General features: G+C 55.7%; 1 protein-coding gene across 2 annotated transcripts; it reads left to right on the plus strand.

The window, feature by feature from the left end:
• The first annotated feature begins 813 nt into the window (after positions 1–813).
• Positions 814–21,353, plus strand: hdac9b (histone deacetylase 9b). 2 transcript variants are annotated; one of them, XM_086155072.1, is made up of 11 exons: positions 814–1,054; positions 6,030–6,271; positions 6,386–6,590; positions 7,947–8,085; positions 8,179–8,300; positions 12,121–12,252; positions 13,461–13,576; positions 14,977–15,099; positions 15,592–15,769; positions 15,944–16,152; positions 19,251–21,353. In XM_086155072.1, exons 1-11 carry the CDS (start codon positions 946–948, stop codon positions 19,581–19,583), a joined length of 1,908 nt encoding a protein of 635 aa, XP_086011198.1. In that variant the 5' UTR covers positions 814–945; the 3' UTR covers positions 19,584–21,353. The 2 variants fall into 2 exon arrangements, with proteins under 2 accessions (XP_086011198.1, XP_086011199.1); XM_086155073.1 differs by having other exon boundaries at positions 7,956–8,085.
• Positions 21,354–21,616: the final 263 nt, after the last annotated feature.

Below are 21,616 nucleotides of genomic sequence, written 5' to 3' on the forward strand. Positions count from 1 at the left end.
AATGGCACGAATCACATGCAAGGCAGGCAGGCAGCGGCTTTACGGGGATATACACACACACACACACACACACACACACACTGCCATACACACACACACACCGCATGCACGCACGCTTGCGGGTGGGAATTTACATGGTAAATGTGTCACTTGATATTTGTGCCGGCGTGCCTGGCAGGATAGAATAAAAGACACAAATAGAAGGAGTACGAGAGAGTTGCTCAACAAACGAGGGAAGAGGCGGCGGAGGAGAGGAAGAGGGGGAGGAAGAGGGAGAAGGAGAGAGAGAGAGAGAGAGAGAGAGAGAGAGAGAGAGGGGGATCAAGCCTCCATTTGCAGGGAGGGAGTCAGGAGACATGCCTTCTGGCAGGAGCTGCAGAAGACAGCTGTGTTTGGTGTGGTATTTTTAAACGCATCAATGCTGCTCCAATCCCCGCGCCTCGCCTGACCTATTTTTAGCCGGGGCTGGCTATTGTTCTATTTCTGTCACCTGTGGGCCACGCAGTTGTTGATTCACATGCAAATGAAGCTCGCTCCCTTCCCCGGCTGGCATTACCGCCTCGGCGCACACTCGGCGGCTTCCTGCGGCGAGCCGGCCTCCCGCTCCGCTCGAAGCTCCGTCGCTTCGCTCGGAAACCGGGAAAAAGAAGGAAAGGGAGGAGGAGGAGGCGAGGGACGGGCGTGAATAGGAAGAGGAAGCCGGAGTGTTTGGATCGGACTGACGGCGAGGCTGTGGCAGCCCTGCAGAGAGAGAGAGAGCGAGAGAGCGAGCGGGCGAGCGGCGGGTTGTTGTTGCTCTCCAGCGAGTGCTTCCTTGGAGGAGGAGGCAGAGTTGCCTGCGGCGGCGGCGGCGGCGGCGGTCTCTCCCCCCCCGAGCGGCTGAGGGCTGGCTCTTGGTGACAGGAAACGCACGGCTGGCGATGAGAGCGGTGCGCTGAGCGGAGTATGCTGCAGACCATTTACGAGGGCGAGTCAAGTTTCTCCACAACAGAGCGGCGCGTCGGACACCGGCGGCTCTCCGAGCACGGCAGGATGCACAACGTCAACAACTCAGGTGACCGGCCTCTTCTTCTTCTTCTTCTTCTTCTTCTTCTTCTTCTTCTTCTTCTTCTTCTTCTCTCGACCTCCGTTACTTCCTGTCCCCCCTCCGCCACCCTCCTCCTCCTCCTCCTCCTCCTCCTCCTCCTCCTCTCGCATTCCATTCCCAGTTCTATCTCTGAATTTCTTCCTCCCGTCGCTCTCTCGCTCACTCCAACCCGGCGCTCGCCGCAGCCTCTTCGCCAGAGCTCGTCGGATCGCCGTCCGTCCGTCCGGAACCGAGGTATTTACTTGTCACCGTGACACGCTCGCAATTGTGTTTGGCTTCCTTGCGATGCGTTCAAGGACCGTGCCGTTCATTACAGAGCTGATGTGTAACACTGTCAACAGTGTTTTCCCCCCTTGAGTGTGTGTGTGTGTGTGTGTGTGTGTGTGTGTAAGGGAGTCAAGGCCAGCATGAGAGGGATGTTGTGTTTCCCCAGCTTTCGTGGCGGTGTGCTGCTTTCAGGGAACGGGGGTAAAAACACGGTGACAGAAACACGGCGTGGACGGCCGGAGGCTTCCTCTCGGGGTGTTTACCACAGGGTCGCCGCCGGCTCTATTTTTAGGCCGGCGAATTGAGCGGCAGAGTCGGCGGCCGACATCGGCCGGTGGAGCGGAGATGAGTCACACCTCCGCCGCCCCGGCTCGCCTCTCCGGGTCGGGAGGTTCAGCCTCCGTCGAAGCCGTGCGTCTTGGAGTTTGCGAGGAGACGGAAATGGGCGCGACGGCGATCTCCGCAAAAAGTCCTGCTTCTGGCAGGCGAAGCGGCGGCCGAAGCGGCGGCACGGAGGGCTAAATATGAGGAAAGCTAAAAATAAGCCGGGAGGATGACACATTCTATCAGTGTCAATAGAGCAGGTTGTTTGACCAATGGGCTGCAGCTCGGCCGTCTCAGAGCGCCGGCAGGAAAACAACAGATAGATCCGGCGCCTGGATCCAGCCTCTCTGCTTATTCTGTGGGTCAGCTATTCTTAGCTGGGTTATTTTCAGCTTATGGCATTAGCCCGCTAAGATTAGGCGTCCGCGCGTTATCATTCCATCTTGGCATGTTCCTGATATAACAGCGGTTCCGAGCAGATATTTATAGAGAATTCTGTTTAATTTGTTCTTTCCACCCCGCGGCGGATCATCTGACAGTTAGCTGTCTAAAAGTGCGACTCCGGGTCCGGGACGGGGCGTTCGGGCCTCTTTTCCCGGACCTGCGCCGCTCGAGCAGGAGAAGCGCTAAAAGTCCTCCCGTGCAAACGTCTCGCCGTCCGATACGCCGCTCTTCTGCTTCCGGTGGGCGTCGGAGGAACGCCAAACAACGGCTCCTCCGCCTCCGACCGATGAGGGTCTAACGCAGACAGCGGCGTGCGCGCTCGCTTCGACGCCGACCTTTCAAACAATGCCGTCGCTCCGTCGCTCAAGCCCTCTCCTCTGGAGGTCTGAACCGCCTGATGGGCCTGAAGGGCTTGGAGGGCCTGAAGAGGCCGCGGAGCCGGACGAATGAATGAACCGGCCCCGGTCCGCTTCGGGACGACGTGTCTCCCTCTTCTCGCCGCCGCCGCTCGGCCACATTTGCATCAAACCGAAAGGTCAGCTCGGATCGGGGTTTATGGGTTGTTTTTCCGGGGCTCTCCGAGGCGAGACGCTTCCCGGTGGTCGACTGACTGGGAACGTGATCGGTCCACGGACGCCACGGTGACCACGTGACTTCGGAGGTGAAGAGGAGATGACGGTCCACCGTGTGTCTTCCACCTCCTTCCTCTCATCCTCACATTTGGTTGGGCTTCTTGTCGCTGTTGTTGTTGTTGTCGTCACGCCGGACGGTTTGGCGGCGGGCCGGGCGGGATGCGGACGGACTCCTGGCTCGGCCGGCAGCGCCACGAGCCCCGGGTGATCGGGGTCAGCGGCCGTCGTTAACGAATAGCCTGCAAGCCGCAGCCCTGGCTCAGCTGCAAGGACGAGCCCCGGTCTTAAAAATAAAGACCTGTTTCCTGCTTTAGACATGGCAGCCGCTCAAAATAACAAGGCACTTAATGAAAGATCCAGCGCCACATCGCAGCCCCGAGCATCGGCTTATTTCCGCCCTCAGACGTCTTCTATATCTCATCTCCGCTCCTATTTCTGTTGTGGGACCTGGAACCCGGATCGCTCGCCTCTCCGCCGAAGGCGAGGTGTTCACGCCGAGCACGTTGTCCTGCGTTCGGCACAAACCGGGAAGAAGGTGAAGAACGCGACGGCGCTTCCTGGGTTTTTTCAACCGATCGACGGAGAAAAACCCGACGGAAAGCCGTTCGTCGGAAGCGTAAACGGGGGGAGAGAACAGGAATATAAACATCCGCGTTGTCATGGTGTTCAGCGTGTTCTCCGGTGATGCGTTTGTGGTTCCAGTTCAGGTGTGAGCACCTGTAGGAGCCGGAGGAGTCGCTCTTCTTCTGTCGAGCTCCCGGTATTTCCCGCGTCGACACGCACCGGCGGGATGAAACGCCGCCGCGACGCTGAAAATTCAAAGTGTTCTTTGAAACCCGGACCGACAAAGGCCTCCCCGCCGGCTCCTCGGCCTTTCCGGCTCCCGAGAACTAACGGCGCCGTCGCTCTCGAGGCTCTCGACGCCTCGCTCTGCGAGACCTCCCGGCGGAGGCGTCCGGCTCCGGAGCGCGGTCGCCGGCCGTGACTCACGGGGAGGAATTGGCTGAGAGGACGGGAGCTCGTCGCTCCCGGCGCTAACAACAAGCTCCGTATCTGTCCTTCATAAATCCTTCGTCGTGTGAAAAGCACCCGCTCTCCCGTTCCCCGGGAAAAGCGACGGGCGTCCGGCCGGCGGTCTCAGAAGCGACCCCGAAGTTACATAAACGCAACACTGCGCTTTTTATTTTTGCCCTGCGTTAAATCGAGCAGGCGGTGCCTCACAACTGTGACAGCCTTTCGCACGTCGTCTATATTAAGCCCCTGCTCAGAAAAGCTTTTATATTTAGCCCCGGTTACTGGTGGTTCCGTATTCTCCTCCGCCTCGGGAGTATTTTTACAGCGCACAAACCGCCGGGTGCACTTTATGGCGGTTCCTCTGCGCACGTGACCTCGTCGGATCACCTGCGAATCGGGGCGGCGGACGCTCGGGTTTTAACGGTTTTAACCCGTCCGACTCTTACCTTTAGGATTTCACGATTCCTCTCTGACCGGCGCACCAGGTTGTGTGGTTTCCTCGAGGTCCGCTCGGCCGTCCGGTGCGGCTCGAACCTTTCGCACCGTCCCATCCTGTTAAACGTCTGACGGGGCGGCTCGGCGTGACGCGCCCATCAAAGCGGGGATCCTGAGTGGCGCTCCCGGCCCGGCCAGAGAGGAACCTGAGATGAATTAGAATTCTCTTGGCGGCAGGTGTTTTTGTGGCTATATTTGGGTCCGTTAGACCAGCGTATCGCCGAGGCCGCGGCTCCGACGCTCCTCGGGCCGCTCGCGGCGTCACAGCTGCCCCCGGACGGGGAGGAGTGTGTTCTACAGGTGGCCGCCGCCGCCGCCGCCGCCGCCCTCCTCCCTCGCTGGATGGGAGCTGTTTTTAGAAGCCAGGGAAGATCGGCGGTGCAGGAGTCCCCCTCCAGCGGCCTTCACTCTTTCACTGTGTTTGGTGGGAAGTCATCACATAGCTGCTCAATCTCCACTGTGTGTGTGTGTGTGTGTGTGTGTGTGTGTGTGTGTGTGTGTGTGCGTCTCTGCTGGGGACTCCGTCCTTATATAAGAGCGGAAAAGCTGATATAATAGTCAACATGTCACATCGCCACCGTAGGCAGGAGATGACACGCAGGGAGACTTGATATCCGCAGAACGGGGAGACGTAATTACGCAGCCGGCGTTGCCATGACAGCGGCAAGTTAGGGTGGTGGATACTAGGGTGTGGGGGTTGTCACAGACCAGGATTGCGCCACTTGCTTTTATGTTTCTATTTATAATCATCGCCGCCGCCACATACACATGGAATGGTGGCAATGAGAAGCAGGCGACGTGACGAAACAAGCTCCCCGCAGACGGAGGACGTGAGGACGTGAGGACGTGAGGACGTGAGGACGCTGCTGCCCGACGCCTCCTGTCCCCCCGTTATTTACTTACAAATCTTCAAAAAAGGGAACGTGCACGGCAGCGCATGACAAGATCAGTTTCCCTCCCGTGCGGCGTCCAAACAGGTGGCTCGCCGTGCGAGACGGAGGCGGCGGACGGACGGACGGACTCCACCGGCCCCCGCGGGTCGACGGAATTTCAAGCGAGGTCCGGATTTCATCTCGGGCGTTCGATCGGACCAGACGTGGCCTCCGGCGCGACGCTCTAGGAGAGCCCCACGTTTGCATTCGGTTTCGGCCAAAACAAATAAATTCTTCTGGTGACGGCGAGGAGGACAAAATGAAGTGGAGAACGAAGCGCTCCCGTCTCACCTGGTATTGATTTTCTCCACGGAGACGGCCATATATAGTGCGGACAGAGCAAAGGGACGCCATATCGCAGGCGGTCCTAATTGAAGCACCGGCGGCCGAATCTGCACGGAGCAGCGGCGCCGCAGACCCGACACGGACGTGAATCCACCCGCCGCTCTCGGCCAGAACCGACCCGCAAACCGCTCGTGGGGAATATCGGCCGCCCGTAAGGCGCCGCCGGCGAGAGCGGGAGAGCTCCTCTTGTTTATCAAACAGACGGAAGATAAGATTTGTGTCGGCGCTTGAAAACGACCGCTCGGCCATTTCGTGCCAAACGGCCATTTGGCGTCCGGCGCAGCTGCTCCCGGTGGACGCCCGCTGACGGATGCCGTGTTTATAGGAACCATTAAAACCGCGGTCATCGGAGGGCAGCGGACGGACGACACGGCTCCTCCTTCCGTCTCTCTGGGTCTCCGGTCCGAACGCCGAACCTCCGCTTACGTCCCGGCGCCTGCGCTGGAAGGTTTGGTTTAAAGCTCGGCCGTCCGCTCTTCTCTTTCTCAGTGGACATCAAGCCGGACGCGCCGCCGGCCGGGGATCCTCTGTCTCCGCTGGATCTGCGCACGGACCTGAGGATGCTGGGGCCGGGCTCGGACCCGGGGCTGTGGGAGAGGCAGCTGCAGCAGGAGCTCCTGTTCATCCAGAAGCAGCAGCAGATCCAGAAGCAGCTGCTGATCAGCGAGTTCCAGAAGCAGCACGAGAAGCTGACCCGGCAGCACCAGGCCCAGCTCCAGGAGCACCTCAAGGTCAGTGTCGCCGCCTCCGACGGAGCGGGAGGGCCGCCGAGCTCCCGGTCAGGGTCGGGGACAGGCGGGTACGAGGTTTTCCTCGTCGGTGACGGCGGGCCCGCTCGTCCCCAGCTCCAGCAGGAGCTCCAGACCATGAAGCAGCAGCAGCAGGAGCTTGCGGAGCTGGAGCGCCGTCTGGAGCAGCACAAGCAGCAGCAGCAGCAGCAGCAGCAGCAGCAGCAGCAGCAGAGCCAGCAGGAGAAGGAGCAGGAGAGGCACCGGAGAGAGCAGCACCTCCCCGGCCTGAGCGCCAGGGGCAAAGAGCGCTCCAGAGAGAGTAAGAGCTCGGCACCGGCCCGTCGCACCACAGTCGGGACTCAATTACTCATTTCTACGGCGAAGGAAAGCGCCGGGAGGCCTCGGATGGCGATCCTCCACATTCATTATGCGTCGCCCCAGAGCGGCGCCCGGCCATGTATACACGGGACGGACGGCAGGGCGGGGATGCTTTACCGAGACCGTGCAGACGCTGCGCTCGTGAGCGTAACTACCGTCCCATATTCGGACGTGGAATACAGAAGGTTTACGTCCGGGTTGGTGCGATTTCCGCCACGAGAACCACGGCGGGCGCGGGGCGGAGGCGGCGGCCGGGATCCGGGTAAACACGGCCTCGTAAGCAGATTAACGATAATTCCAAAAGATTTAGTCGAGAAAACAAAAGAAAAGCGAATTAGCGAGTGAAGCCGGCTCGGGGCGGAAACGTACCTCGGCCCGGTGCATTATCTAACATTATCTAACATTATCTAACATTATCTAACATTATCTAACATCATCTAACCTACTTCACGTTCACAACCCTAATAGCTATCGGCCTCTTCCTGGGAGCCACGCAATAAAAGCATTTATGAGAATAAGATCGATACTGCTTTCCTGACCAGATACCATTAAGGTCACATTGTGCAATGATATTGTGTGTGTGTGTGTGTGTGTGTGTGTCAGATTTAGGCGAGTACACTGGGCTGCTCACACTAAACCCATTGCATACTGATTTTTAAGAACTGGCTTGAGAAGGCAAGGGAGCTTTGCAAAGCTGCAGACCAGGATGGAGGCGCCGGTGGCTGCACACACACACACACACACACACACACACACGCGCGCGCAAACACACCACACACACGTTATCATTAGTTAGTTATTCCGACACGTCCATAATTGCAAACAGACACCAAATACGGCGGCGTCTCGCATCTTTTACCGCTTCATGTCGACGGAACGACTAAAACTCAGATGAGAAATGTAAGCGCTGACAAAAGGTTGGCATGTGCGGCTTAAAGATTACAATTTAGGAGAAAATGTCTTTAAATAGTGTGGAGAAAATAGCCCGGGATATAGTATTTCACCCCTGTTTTTTGGCTACGACTAATAATAGCCGAGATTCATGTCGGTGTCAGGTCAGGTATTTCGAAACTGCGCTCCTCATCCGTGACCCTCCGGTGGGACCCGGCGTCTCTGGTGCTCTCGCACCACTAGGGGGAGATCTTCTTTCATAAGTGGCTGCCGCGCTCACACGCGACCCGACGGGATTGTTTTCGCTCGGGGAAAAGAGACCGTCAGAGGCGGCCAAAGAGAGGAGACGTCGGCGTCGGGACGTCCGGCCGTAGGTTAACCCCAATCTGTGTCGTTGCGTCTCTTGGTCTGGCAGGCGCCGTGGCCAGCACCGAGGTCAAGCAGAAACTCCAAGAGTTTCTGTTGAGCAAATCGGCGAAGGACCACGGCGGGGCCGGGGTCGGCGCCGGGGCCGGACAGTCCTTCATCCAGCACACCAAGCTCTGGTAAGGACTCGTAGCGTGGCGGGACACGGCGGGACACGGCGGGACACGGCGGGACACGGCGCCCTCCTAAATCTGGGATTCTCGCCCCAAAAGGTCCTCCCACCACACATCCCTGGACCAAAGCTCTCCACCTCTGGGCGGCACGTCCCCCACCTGCCACTACATGCTGCCGTCGCCCATAGAAAGCAAGGACGACTTCCCCTTGAGGAAGACAGGTAGGTTCATTTCCACACACACACACACACACACGCACACTTGGCATATTAAAATGCACTTATAAATGTAGGCGACACATCATTTCTCGCCGACAATGAGTTTGTTTCTCGGGTTGCGAAGAGGGGTGTCGGAGCGGGCCGGTCTTTCCCGAGGCCGCCGATGACCCGCTAATAACGGCGGTTAGACTCGCGCCGACCTCTGACCTTGGCTCGCTCCTTCAGGCCTCCGTCCCAAGACCTTCCCGAGGGCCGACGAACCCTCCCTTTTATTTGGGACCGATCCCGTTTAACGAATCAGCACAAACTAATTGTGTTTTCACTCCAAGGTTATGTTGGTCATTATTTGTGCTGAAAATACCGAGGCGTTTTTTTTTTTTTTTTTAACAAGAAACCGCATTTGTCTCTGCATTTCCATCATAAACCGCGCTCCCCTCTCCAGCTTCCAAAAAGGAGGCATTCCAGCAGATGAGTTTGTCCTGAGTTATGAGCTTTAGAAGCCTCTTTGAAAGGACACAGGTTCCCACAAAAAAAGGAAAAAAAAAAGAAAAGCGGCTCAGGTTTGTTGGTTTAAAGCCGGAGGAGCCCTTCGGGACGGGCTGTATAAATAGGAATCATTCCTGCCCTTCGCTTTGCACGAGCACACGAGCGAGCGCCGCTAAAAACTCATAATTTTGCAATGAGGTCAGCGAGTGACATTATGTTCCTTTCCCCTCCGCGTCCCTGCGCATTACACGGGACAACAGTTATTGCTGTTGGATGATTGGGCGACAGGTCATGTGTGCGCATCTGTGTGTGTGTGTGTGTGTGTGTGTGTGTGTGCGTGTGTATTCAATTCACACATCATTCAGAGGGATTACACCAATGATTCCCAAGCTATTGTCTGGTGGCAATAAATAGCAAGGAAATCCATGGGAGACGGTGGAGCTTCTGCTCCGAGGTGTATTTAAATGAAGTTTTCTGCAACGGGAGCGTTTGTTTAGAGCGCTGCTTTTTCGCCGCGGACGACAAGGAAATGACCGGATGATAAAACTCATCTCGCTCAGACGTGACTTTCCTTCACTCGAGCTGATAAAAGTGTTTCTTGCGCCTTGGATTCCTGAATCTGTATGTGGTCATTTCCTGCTCAGGCCTTCCTCCCCCACTTCCTGTCTGTCTTCATTAAAGTCCTCTGAGATCGCGGCACGCGAGGTGGTGGTGGTGGTGGTGGGGGGGGGCGGACAGGACGCACAAAGGTAGCGTTGTTCCCGGGGCCGCCGCCTGTCACCGATAGCTGATTGGCAGGTGCCGGGCCGAACCGCCGCCCCTGTTTGTTTAAGCGGCGATAGCTTGAAAACAAAGCGGTCTCCTTCTCATTCTAAACTTTAGTTTTTCCTCGAAATACAAAAAGAATTTCCCGCACACTTGGAAACCACGTCCAACAGTGGTTGTGAATTTGAATTTTAAACTCATTCAGCCTTATCGCACGCGGGAGCAGGATTACGGCGGCACCTCTCTATCTGGAATAAACACACAAATCCAAAACCTGCTGACAACTATTTCTAATATGAGCTACTAAGTACAGGAAAAGCTAAATGTGGGCTCCCATTAGGTGTCCTCTTAATAGCAACATTATCCTTCATAACAGGATCGCCGCCATGCCCTTGACTTTCTTTCCCTCACCGGAAAAGCAGTTTAAGGCATTTCACGTGATTAACCCTTTTACCCGCGCACCTCTTTGTTTTCCGCGTACTAGAAAACCGGAGCCGCCGCCGGCGCCATAAGTCAGTTTTAAGAATAGACGCGGCTTATCGGTAAGAAGAGCGGCGCCCTGGCCGGCGCTGACCCACTTACCCAAAGTGTGCGTTCGGCAGGTGCGGGGCAGATTTTCGCAGGTAAATCCGAAAAGCCGCGGAGCGTGTCGAAATTCGGGCGCCGTTAAAAAACAAGCGGCTCCGATTTTAGGCGGCGTTAATAGTTAATGACGCGTCGAACCGGGCTGAGGGCGAGAGCATCATTCCCTCCTTCTCGGCATCTCCTGCACGCCGACGCACGCCTCGCGCCTCGCACCTCGCGCCTCGCGCCTCGCGCCTCGCCACGGCGGGGTTACCGTCAGAAAGAAGAAACAACCCACTCCGCATTTGATGGGATTGATTTTCGGCCTCCCGCTTCCTGCGGAGGCTGAGCGGGCCGGACCCAGGTGTTCTCCTCCTCTCTGCCGCCATCCTCGCCTCCTGTTGCACCGCACGGGCTTTTTTTTTTTTTTTTTTTTTTCCATGGAGACCAGCGAGAAAGTGTTTGTTCCCATGCGCCTGTCTGGCGTTCCCGTGGCGACCAATTGGGATGTGTTGCTTGGTGGCGGCGAGGTGTAAAAATAGAAAGCAATCAAGGCAGCGGGGCGTGAAGCGGATTCATACGACTCCCGGCAGCGTTTTCCCTCCATTTATCTCTCCTGCCTGCCTGCTTTCTTCTTCCCTCGCTGGCTTCCATTCATCCCCTCACCCGCAGGATTAGAGGTCTGCGCCGTGCATTAGGGGAGAGACTTTTGCTGTTTTTGACAAAAGCCAGAAATAGCAGCATCCGGCCCACTCTCCCCGCCGTGGCCGTGGCCGTGGCCGTCTCGGCGCCCCCCGCAGAATACACTCCCGCTCGGAGCCCCGCTTCCCCACGCGCAGCTGTGTTTCCACACATGGCGGAAGCCCCGCGTCAATTATTGATCGCGGCTAAATAATTGAGACGGGTTGTCTGTTGTGTAACAATAGGTTTGCGTCACTCGAACGCGCCTTTCTGGACGCGCGTTTGCTAAAAGATCAGATTATTTCTGGGGTCGGAGGGGGCGGGAGGACGGGCGGCGGCGGAAACGACCTCGTGAGTGACGCCGACCGGCCCGGAGGAGAGGCCGGCGGCCGTGAGACCCACGCAGATGTGTTTCCGCGTGACGGCGTTCCCGTTTGATCCGGCCGCCTCGCTGCTCTTTGAAACGCCGGCGCTCGCCAACGGCTTGGGAGAGATGAAGCGCCGCGGGTCGGGAAAGACGTCGCTCTCGAATGTGTTCCTTCTTCAAAGCGGGCGCCGCCGCCGCCGCCGCTGTAAAACACTCAAAAGGGATGGTAATCGTCGGACGTGCGCGCAGGAGGCGGTTGCGCGCGCTGCGTTACCGCTCGCTAAATCCACCTGATTAAGCACCGCTGTGAAAATAATTCAGGGATCTGGAGTGAAACGGGATGCAAATGTTGACAAATAGCCTGCGAATCCATCATTAACGGCGGCGGCGGCGGCGGCCGCTGAAGGTAATCTGTCTAACGTGAGCGGCGTTACGTCAGCGCTCCTGTCAGCGGCGACGGCCGGGATCCCAAAGTCTGGACGGGTTCAGGGCGACTTCGGAGAGCGTTCGGAAGCTGTATATTCTGTTTTGCATTAGGGAGGGGGCTGGGTGGGGGGGGTGCTAGTGGGGGGGGGCTGTAACATCTGCCATGTTTTTGTGTTAGTTTAACTGTTGCTACTGTATCAGACTGTGGTCACTTGGGCGGCAGGTAGCGGAGTATTTCACTTAGAGCCGGCGTGTTGCTCAACCTAATTTGGTCCAGATGAGGTGGAAAAGGGCCCAATCCTGACTCATTTCATTTATCAGAAACTCGCTCAGAATTGAACTGGCAAGTGAAATTGTTGAGGCGTGACAATAATTCTCAACGTCTTCTAATATTCTCTTATTTTACGATGATATTTTCTTTAACAGTGTTCACCGCACTTGGGGGACAACAGGATACCGTTTGACTCCGTCGGACGATGGAGTCATTTTGCCGCGATCCTAAGAATTGAGATTTCCCATCCTCTCTCCCTCCAGCCTCTGAGCCCAACCTGAAGGTACGATCCAGGCTGAAACAGAAAGTGGCGGAGAGGAGGAGCAGCCCCATGCTGAAGAGGAGAGAGGGGAACATCATGACGCCTTACAAGAAGAGGGCCCTGGAGCTGATGGGTGAGCGGCTTCCCGGCCGATAGAGACGCCTCGGAGTGATCAAATATCTCCTCCTGAGCCGCGCTGACGTTTTATCATGATTGGGAACCCCGTCGAGCATCGCGTCGAGATTGAAACTCGGCTGACGTGAACATCCGGCGACGCGGAGCGGCCACGTGGACGTTTGGCCGCGTGGCAGATGACTTGCGGCGCCGACCGAACGTCCAAAGCATTCGTCCGGTGGCCGAGAAACAACCTGGTCGGACCGCGGCGGCTACGGGCCGAAGTAGAAACTCAGACGGCGGAACCTTGACTTACGAGTGCGTCGTTTTCTCAAATCTGACCCGTCGTTCAGTCGGTTTTTCGCTTTGTTTGATCGGCGCTCAGATCTGAGTTAGGAGCGAGCGGGGTGGACGTTGGATGCCGACGTGGCAAAGCGGCGTTTCAGCTGGTTAGACCGAAGAAAATCATGACCACGGAAAAAGACGAGCGAGGCGTGCGTGTCGTGGACTCGCCCGTGAACAGATGAAGATGAAATGGGGAGCAGCGTCCGTGAGAAGGCGGGATTCAGTGCGTCCGACGGCGGGAACGTGACGCCGTTCAAAGCCGGTTGGAGACGTTTGGATGGTTTCAGAAAGAGGAGCGGCATAAATGGAGTTTAAACATAAAGTGGAGCAAAGCTACGTTTAGCATAGCATTGTAGCGTTAGGTGTGGAGCCAGTAAGTTAATCTAGTCTCGTCTTCAGGGGAAATGCACTTCATAAATGCACTTTATTTCTTTACATTCTCCTTTATTATGTTTTTTTTTTTTTTCATATAGTAGATATTTCTTCTGTAAAAACGTGAGAAAACCGTGAGTCTGGAAGGATGGATAGCGTTTCCATTCATAGTGATGGGGAAATTAAATCCGACATCCGAGCAAACTGAGCCACGAGCTCGTTCACGCGGCCGATTCCGCTCCTGAGTCAAGGTTACGCCGGCCCACGTCGTCCGACGAACGTCTGCGCCGCCGTTTCGCCGCCGCTCGCCGGACAGATTATCTGCATTGCGGAAGCGATCGCCGGCCGATAAGCGGTCGGTGCAGAACATCCTGCTATATTTAGCGAGCCGTGGACGTCGGACCGGCGAGGGGCCGCGGGAGATATTCCGAGTCGTCGTGTGTGTGTGTTTGTGTGTGTTGTGTGGAGAGCGAGCGTGCGTTCTGAGTCTAACTCCTGGATGTTCTGTAGACTCTACGCCCACTAACAGTGCCCCCGGCTCTGGCCCCAGCTCTCCCATAGGGGCCTCTAGTGCCTTGGGGGCTGAAAACGGACCCTCCTCTTTGCCTACTACCACAAAAACTGAGGTACGTGTGTTCGAATCCAGCACCGCTATTTATTTACCGAAACAAGTCCAGCGAAGAGCTTTTAACCGCATCAAACATATCATTTAATGTGTGGGAACAAAAAGCAGGTTTGCCCTTTTGTTTGCAGCGGCGATTAAAGAAACCTACGGCCGATCGTCCGCCGGCTTTCCCGCGCCGCCCGCGTGGACATTTCAGAGGCTCACTCTGACCCGCGCCGGATTCCGGCAACCGACGGCGCGCACGTGGGCGTCCGAGCGCAGGAGCCGCTCGCAGACCCGAGGTTTACGAGCGCGCTCGTTATAGGCGAAAGATTTTTCATCCAGATGTGCTGCGCGATCAGCGTTCGGTTCGGGGGGGAAAAAAAAGGACACATCCCCCGTTGGGCGGTGAGGTTGCTGTTGGCCTGTCACCGCCTCTCTGTCATTGGCCTGGACCGGCGCCCGCGCAGAGTTGCTCTGAGGTGTTTTCCAAGAGATTCAAGGTTGAGTTATGGAGCAGAACTCCCCTCGGACCCGGCTCACAAAGAAGACCATTATGGAGGGTGGCAGATATGACACATCCCCGAACAATCTCCGCAGAACAGCTGTGTTTTGCTAACCATCGCTGTTTACTCTCCCAGGAACCTCCAGTGACAGCGAGCGGGGAGAGACGCCCCGACATCGGGCCGAAGGTCGGGGCTCGGGGAGACGGATGAACTGCCGAGTCTAATTGATATCCCGGGCGCTGGTAGCCAAAGACACCCGCACGCTAACAACATAAACACGCGGGATCGCTATTGTATCGGGCCGGGCCGAGGCTCTCATGAAAGCCGTCGGCGGGCCGCTCCGCTGCCCGGGGACCTCATGCCTCTTGCGAAAGCAACGCCTGTTTATGCACCGTTACATTAGGTATCCTTTTTCAGAGGGAACGGGTCCCTCGGGTCAAATACGGGCCGGATATCCACACGCAGGTCACCGAGCGCCGGTAGGGGTTGGAAGGATAAACAAGGCAGTTCCAAAACCACATGCTGGTCCGCCGCTCTGCTGGGTACAGGAAGTGTGCCCCGGTGCCGATGTCCTCTGAGAGCGTAGCCTGAGGAACGGGCTCCGGGCCAACCGGGGACCGAGGGCCCCGGGGGGAGGCCGGGGATTCAGAGGCTTCGCTCGTGTTTTATTGGGAAAAACGTAGAGCGGGCGGCCCGGGGCGCCGGCCGCCGTCCTTTCCTGGAGACGCTCGCCGCCTCCCTCCCCTCCGTCGTCGCGAACGCTCGTCCCGCTTTGGGTTTCGGGCCGCGGCGCCTGCGTTTCGTCGTCCGGCGTCAACAGATATGAGCCTCCTGAAATCGTCCACGGCGGGATTACAGAACGTGTCACCGCCTCTTAAATCTCCCTGTTTTTTCTCCTCCCCTGTGTTTGATTTAGAGATGGCCTTCGCAGCCCAGGCTGTTCCGACCCGAGGGCTCCGTGTCAGTGCTGAGTTTATACACGTCTCCGTCCTTACCAAACATCTCTCTGGGGCTTTCGGCCGCATCCTCGCCCATCAGCGTGAGTGACCGTCTGGACGACTCGCCCTCTGAGCGACTTAACGCACGGCTCGGGAGACGCCGGGTTTTCCAAACTCGGCGGGAAACCCGGCGTCGGTGGCCGTGCGGATTCTCGGCGCGACCGCGGGTCGCGACCTGTGGCCCCCGGTGATTTTATCGCCCTTAGATAAATATTGTTCCGCAGTGTCTTGTGCCAGGCATGCTGTTATCATCCTCTATTACCTCATTTATCACCGCTTTTAAAAAGTCCAAGTCCGCCGGAGCGCCTTGATAAGGCAGCACCTGATATATCATCTTTTAGCGCTGACACATTCCACAGAGGCCTTTTGTTATTGGCCTCCGTGAGAGCGTTTCTATTTTTAAGTCCCGAGAGCAGCGGTAACAAGGCGGACCGGCCGGTTCCGGCCAAGCGACCGCGGTTTCGCCCGAGCCGCCGTGGGTTCGGCCGCGGGCGGCCGGGAATGACGTCGTCCTTTCTGTCTTCTCCCGGCAGGCGGCCATGGGGCTGAAAGACAGATCGACGGAGATTAAGCACGGCCTCCCCGGGCAGCTCCTGGGCCCGGTGCCCCTCCAGACGGGCCTGGAGTCCAAGGTGAGCCCCAGTCACCAGGCTCTCCTCCAGCACCTCCTCCAGAAGGAGCAGATGAGGCAGCAGAAGATGCTCTCCTCCGGTAAGCCTGCCGGACGACCGCGGCCTCGTCCGGACGCCGAGCTCGGGTTGCCGACGGGCCGCGACGGCCGAGCCGTTTTTGATTTTTCAGGCTCCGATTTTTCGTCCTTCTGCCGCGAGCCCGTTCTAGAGGGAACCTAATGCCTCGGGGTTTTTTTTTTTCGGTTTCGCCCAGGCTCCGTGTCTTCACACCCCCAGTCCCCCCTGGCTATGAAGGACCGCCCGTCCAGCGGTCGCCCCAAACTACCCAAACACCGGCCCTTGAACAGGACCCAGTCGGCGCCGCTGCCTCAGAACACGCTGGCTCAACTGGTCATCCAGCAGCAGCACCAGCACTTCCTGGAGAAACAGAAACAGTACCAGCAGCAGGTCCATATAAATAAGGTATTGTGCCCTTCATCGATATTCAATTCACCGGGGAGGAGTTTGACTTTCAGATTGCTTTTTGCCGCGTTCTCTCGTTCCCGAGCCGGTCTCGCGAGGCCTCGTTCCGCCGCCGGGAGTCCGATTTAATCATGTTAAGCACACAAACGCGGATCTATTTTTAACCTTTTGTAAAAGCATCGGCGGTAGCTCAAGTTTACGGGCCCGGGCCGTCGTCCGCTCTTCCCTGGAATCCCGGTGTTATTTCTGCGAAGCGAAAACTTCTGCCCGACTTCAAATGGGGAAGAAATGCTTCCCCTGCACTAATTCTGTTATCATAGCTTAAAGCATCAGTGCTGTTCACATGCTAACGCTGTGAAATTCAATTCAGCTAAGTTCAAATGAAGGAAAAAGTGCCCAGAATACATTTTGTTCCTCTGTGGCAATATTTGTGTTTCTGCGAGCTGGCCGAGGTGACCTCGCTATACACAGAGTGTAATTATTCTGGTGAGGGACGTGTGTGAGGTGGCGGACGCTGTGAAAGGCGGCATTGTGTGAGCTCCCGTACTGATGTGTCCCGACGCCGGGCCCCGAAACAGCCACGGGAACCTCAGAGCGACCCGGGGAAAAAAAAAACGCAAAGCGCCGCGGGAAACGCTACGCTCGCCGAGCATTTCCGCCCGAAGTCGGAAGCTGCGGGACAAAATCGTATCGCCCTTAAACGTCCGGCCGCTGTGATTTGAAGGAGCCCGGGCGCCGGGGCGACATATTGTCCAGACGTGCGTGAACAAGCGGCGCTCTGATCGCTCGGCCCAATGAGATCACAAGTAAAGCCACTTTAAGCGGAGGTTATAAATGGCCACTAATCGCGGATGAGCCATCGGTGTTCATTGACAGGGATCTGCGGACCATTGCCCTAATTAATTTCCGAGCGGAGGCTCGGCTGAGGTTTTTATTGTCGAAAAAAACAGAAAAACAAAAACACAAACCCACCCTTCAGTGTCTGCAGCAGCAGGGGGCACGCACCGAAATTCACAAGAGCTTAGGGCTTTGAGGAAGACATGAACAGCATTTACTAATGCCACGCTAAAGAGGCTAATTCCTTTAGCTGGCGCTGGGGGGGAGGGGTGTGTATATATATATATATATATATATATATATATATATATATATATACCTATCTATCTATTAACAGCCGACATTCTTGCAGACGCTAAATATGTTCGGATCAGATTCATCCTGTTGCTGGTCGGCATCGCGCCGGTCGTGATTCAGCAGGGAAATGCGAGAGGGAAACATCAACCTGCATGGAATTTATACGGGCCGGTTTTGGCGACCAAAGTTTTTTGCAGCTAAAATCGCCCTGTTTTCTCCATTAGCCCTCCGAAATGCGAGGTTTATAGATGATTACCTCGCTTCTGATAATCATATTTTATGGTTTCAGAGACACTTAATTTCAGGCTCTCTTGTAAAGCGGCGTGGAGAATTTGCGCTATATTATATAACAATACCCGATGTTGTTAAAACGTATAGAGTCCGGTGCCATTAGCGGATTCTGGCTCCGTCAGAAATCCTCATTAGGGAGCCCGTAAAATAACGGGCACCTTTTCTGACGCCACCGCTCCGACGTAATAACCCGGGAGTTAAATTATTGACACTAAAACATGCTTGAGCAAAGCGGCGTTGCACGCGTGCATCAAAACCAACTGCATGCAGGAAAATAAAGCGCCGAACAGCACAATTATTATGCGATCATATTACCGATGAGGCAGCACATTACTGATGCGACCGCAGAAGGGCAAGACAAATAAGAAAATATGTGCACCGAAGGCCCCGGCTTCGACTGTGGCCTTTCACCGCGCCGCGCTCCCGTGTGAGATTGCGTCACTTTTGCTCCGGTTTCTTATTTGCCCGCGGGCAACACGGACAACACGGCCTCCGGACACGACAAGAGCCCGCTTTAGGATGACGTGGGTCTGAGAGGCCGGGTCGTGTCCTTCTCCTGCTCCTGTGCGACGCCGTAAATTTCGTGGTGATTTCTTCCGCCTTCGCCGCGCACGTTTCGCCTCGGAGTCGCCGCATATTTGCTCTGACGGGTCACTGTTTTTGTAAGAGAGCAATAAATCCCGCCGCTTCCTTTTAATTTGTATCCGTCCGCTTGTAATTTGCGGCGTACGAGAAGGGCAGCACGATGCTCTCCGGCATAATCGGCGGCTACGGGATGTCCTCGACTCATATATAGAATCATAAGCATCGCTTTCCGATCGCCGCGGCTACACAAACGACACGTGATTATACATTTCAGAGGACGCCGCCGTCCGTTATTCTCTCGGTAGAATAACGGAGGAACGGCGGCCCTTTAAAACTCGGCGGTGGGGGCTCGGGTGCGGGGGGGAGACGTTTATTAATAGGCAAGGTAACTTGGCTCCGCACGCTAAGCCCAAAGCTAAAGGTCTCAATATCGTTTGGGAATCAAATTAAAGCTTTGAAGCCCTTATTAGGAAAATGAGCGGGACAGCATTCCTCCGTCTGATAAATTTAGCCACGGGAAGAGCGGGCTTAACAAACGCGCGAGGCGGAGAATTTGATTCATGCTTTCATTACTCGCAGGTTCGCGTTCACCGACGGGCCAGAGGCGGCGGATGAGAAAACTCCCGGGCCGACTTTTCACAAAGTGTTGGAACAGGGAGAGGACGTCGCTGCTTTCCCTGCCGCGTCGCTCCGTCTCGCTCGTTCTAAACCAGCCTCTTCGTCGCACAAAACCTCCCTTTTCTGACTTCAGATCTGCTCGTCAGACCGGGGAAAAAACCCCGGTGTCGTCCCAGAACGAGCGCCGCCGATGAGTTCCGATAAAAAGTACAATTCCAGACGATGCCCGGTTGCGACGCACGGGGACGATTCGTCACTTTAAAAAAAAACAACCAAAAAACAAAAATGACAGATCTACTTCCGCGAGCCGGCGCTTTCTGTGTGCAAAGTGTTGTTTTTTTTCGCCATTGTTTGTTTTGGAAGGTCCCGGCGTCCCCCCCTCCCCCCTCCCCCGCCCCCCAGCTGCATTTAATGCATGAATGGAGCTGTATAAATAAAGTGGCTATTTTTATTTTAAATCTATTTCGCAGCTGTTGTCCAAGTCCATCGAGCAGTTGCGTCAGCCCAGCGCACACCTGCAGGAGTCCGAGGAGGAGCAGGAGGAGCTCCAGCACCGAGAGCCCGCCGAGAGCATGCAGGAGGACAGGCCGCCCCCTGGAGGAGTCATCCGGAAGCACACGCTCGGAGGCGGCGGCGGCGGCTCGAGCGGCGAGCTCCCCGACGGCCGCTACGGGGTCATCAAGGTCAAGGAGGAGCCCGTGGATAGCGAGGACGAGGCCCTGACCGGTCAGAGTTTGGAGGCAGAGCAGAGCACCTACCTTCACCAGGTCAAAGGGAGACTGGTGATAAGAGCCGTGATCTGAGAGGGCGAGAGGACGAGATCACACACTCCGACATTCGCAGATAAACAAGTCTCGACAAATATGTGCATCTACATTCTTGTAGTTTATGTACACACACACACACACACGCGCACACACACACACACACACACACACAGATACAAAGAGCAGCCGTTGCACTGTAGGCCTGCTGTCCCCGTCACCGCAGACGGCCCGTCCGGGTCGCCGCAGCCTCGCTCATCCCTCACTCTCAAGACTCTGCTAGTGATCCTTGTGTAGTGATCTCTGTAAAATATGTACCTTACATTTTTTGGTGTAAATAACGCAATGACAAATTGCCGTAGGAACGTCTTTTTAAGAGCTGCTTTGGTCGTCTCCGGTCCGCTCAACTGAGAAAAAAATATTGATGTACACGGCCGACGTACATTTACTGTGGATTTAGCATTACTGGTGATTTCTGGAGGGCGTTTGGACAGGTGTACAGTTTCAGAGAGACGACTTTCGCTCCCCCCCGTATACGTTCTCGCCGGAAAAATCTGCGGTCGCGGTCGGAAATCATCGCGAATCGAAAGGAGTCGAAAAAAAAAAAACCCGACGACGATACCGCGCGTTCTGCGTTTGTTCTCGAAAACCCGTGACGTTTCTGGCTAAGTGGTCTCCGGACTGAAATAACGAACATCTGCGAGCGCGTATTCTTAAATCCGAACAGAGGACGCTCCTCTGGGGCAGACTTTTGCGCCGGGAGAGCTATTGCCATTGGAATACGGTCCACCGCTCATATTGCAATTTGAAGGATAAAGCACTAAATCCCCGCTTGGGTGTACAGGCACCTCCCAACACATCTCCATGTCTCTCTGGCGGAGCGGCCCCAGAGCCGGGGCCCTCTGTTAGCCCGGCTCTCCTCCCTCTCTCCCACTGGGTCTAAAATCAAAGCTCGGCTGGGTTCCTGCCCAGCTTTCAGCAGAGGAGTCAGACAGAGAGAGAGAGGAGAGAGAGGGCCGGGCAGGAAATGCCTTCTAGAAGCCAGGAGTTGGGGTGATTCATGTGTGCAGGAATGTTAAGAGAGGAGGACCTCGGGTTGGAAGAGTCCGAGGGGCCAGGCTTGAGAATTGATTTACTGTCAAGGCGAATTACAAAGTGAGTGGGAATATGGTTAAGGGACTCCTATATATGGGAGATCACTTCCTTTGTATTCCCTCGTGGCATGCTTACCTCGACATGCAGGTTTGATGTAACTTCAAAAAAAAAAAAAAAAATTAAAAAAAAAAAAATAAAAAAAAAAAATTTAAAAATAGTCAATTAAAAACCCCGGACGGGACCTCGCTTCTTTGTTTTTAAATTATTTTTTTCTTTTTTTTTACGCGAGCCTACTTTCCCCTGGAAGTGCCCGTTGCAACATGTATAGTCCGTCTTGGAGTGGTGGGTCAGATGTATTGGGTAGCCGTGAACCTTCCCGTTTCATTTGTGCCGTCGGCCGCGTGTTAAACCGGTAGTGAGGTTCGGTGTTTGGATCCCCGTCAAAGTCAGAGCCGTCCGTCTTCTGCTGTACATTCAGACCGTCCCGTTTTAATGTTTCAATGTAAGTCGACGCAATCGGAACAATGTGAGTCTTGTTCTCTTCGTCTTTTGATCGGGTTGTAACGAGAACCCCCGCGCTGTCGGCGGGGGGGCCGAGGGGGTCCCGAGGTCCTTTTCATGGCGATTTGCATTTCTTCTTTTTCTTTGCCTTGTGTGGTATACTTCTTCTTTTTTTTTCTTTCTTTTTTTAAATAAAGTTAATTTACCTTTAAATGTCCGCGTCCTGCCGATCATTGAAGCATGAGGTGGTTACACGCGAGCGCCGCCGAGGCTTTCCTTCGCATCTCGATTCGCCAATAACACCCTTGATGATTGTGGCCCGAACCTCCCGAACGGACGGACGGTCTAAATCATTAGCCCGGCTCGCTTTTCCCACAGCGGTTCCTGTAACCCGGCTCTTTACTTCGGGGCTCCGTGTCGCCCCTTAAAGGGAGCTTAGGGGGCTTTCAAAACATTTCTTTGATGTGAGCAAGCAA

Source organism: Fistularia commersonii, chromosome 11 (genome assembly GCF_037954325.1).
Source record: "Fistularia commersonii isolate RoL2024-O1a breed Wild chromosome 11, RoL_Fcom_v1.0, whole genome shotgun sequence".
Lineage (NCBI taxonomy): Eukaryota > Metazoa > Chordata > Actinopteri > Syngnathiformes > Fistulariidae > Fistularia > Fistularia commersonii.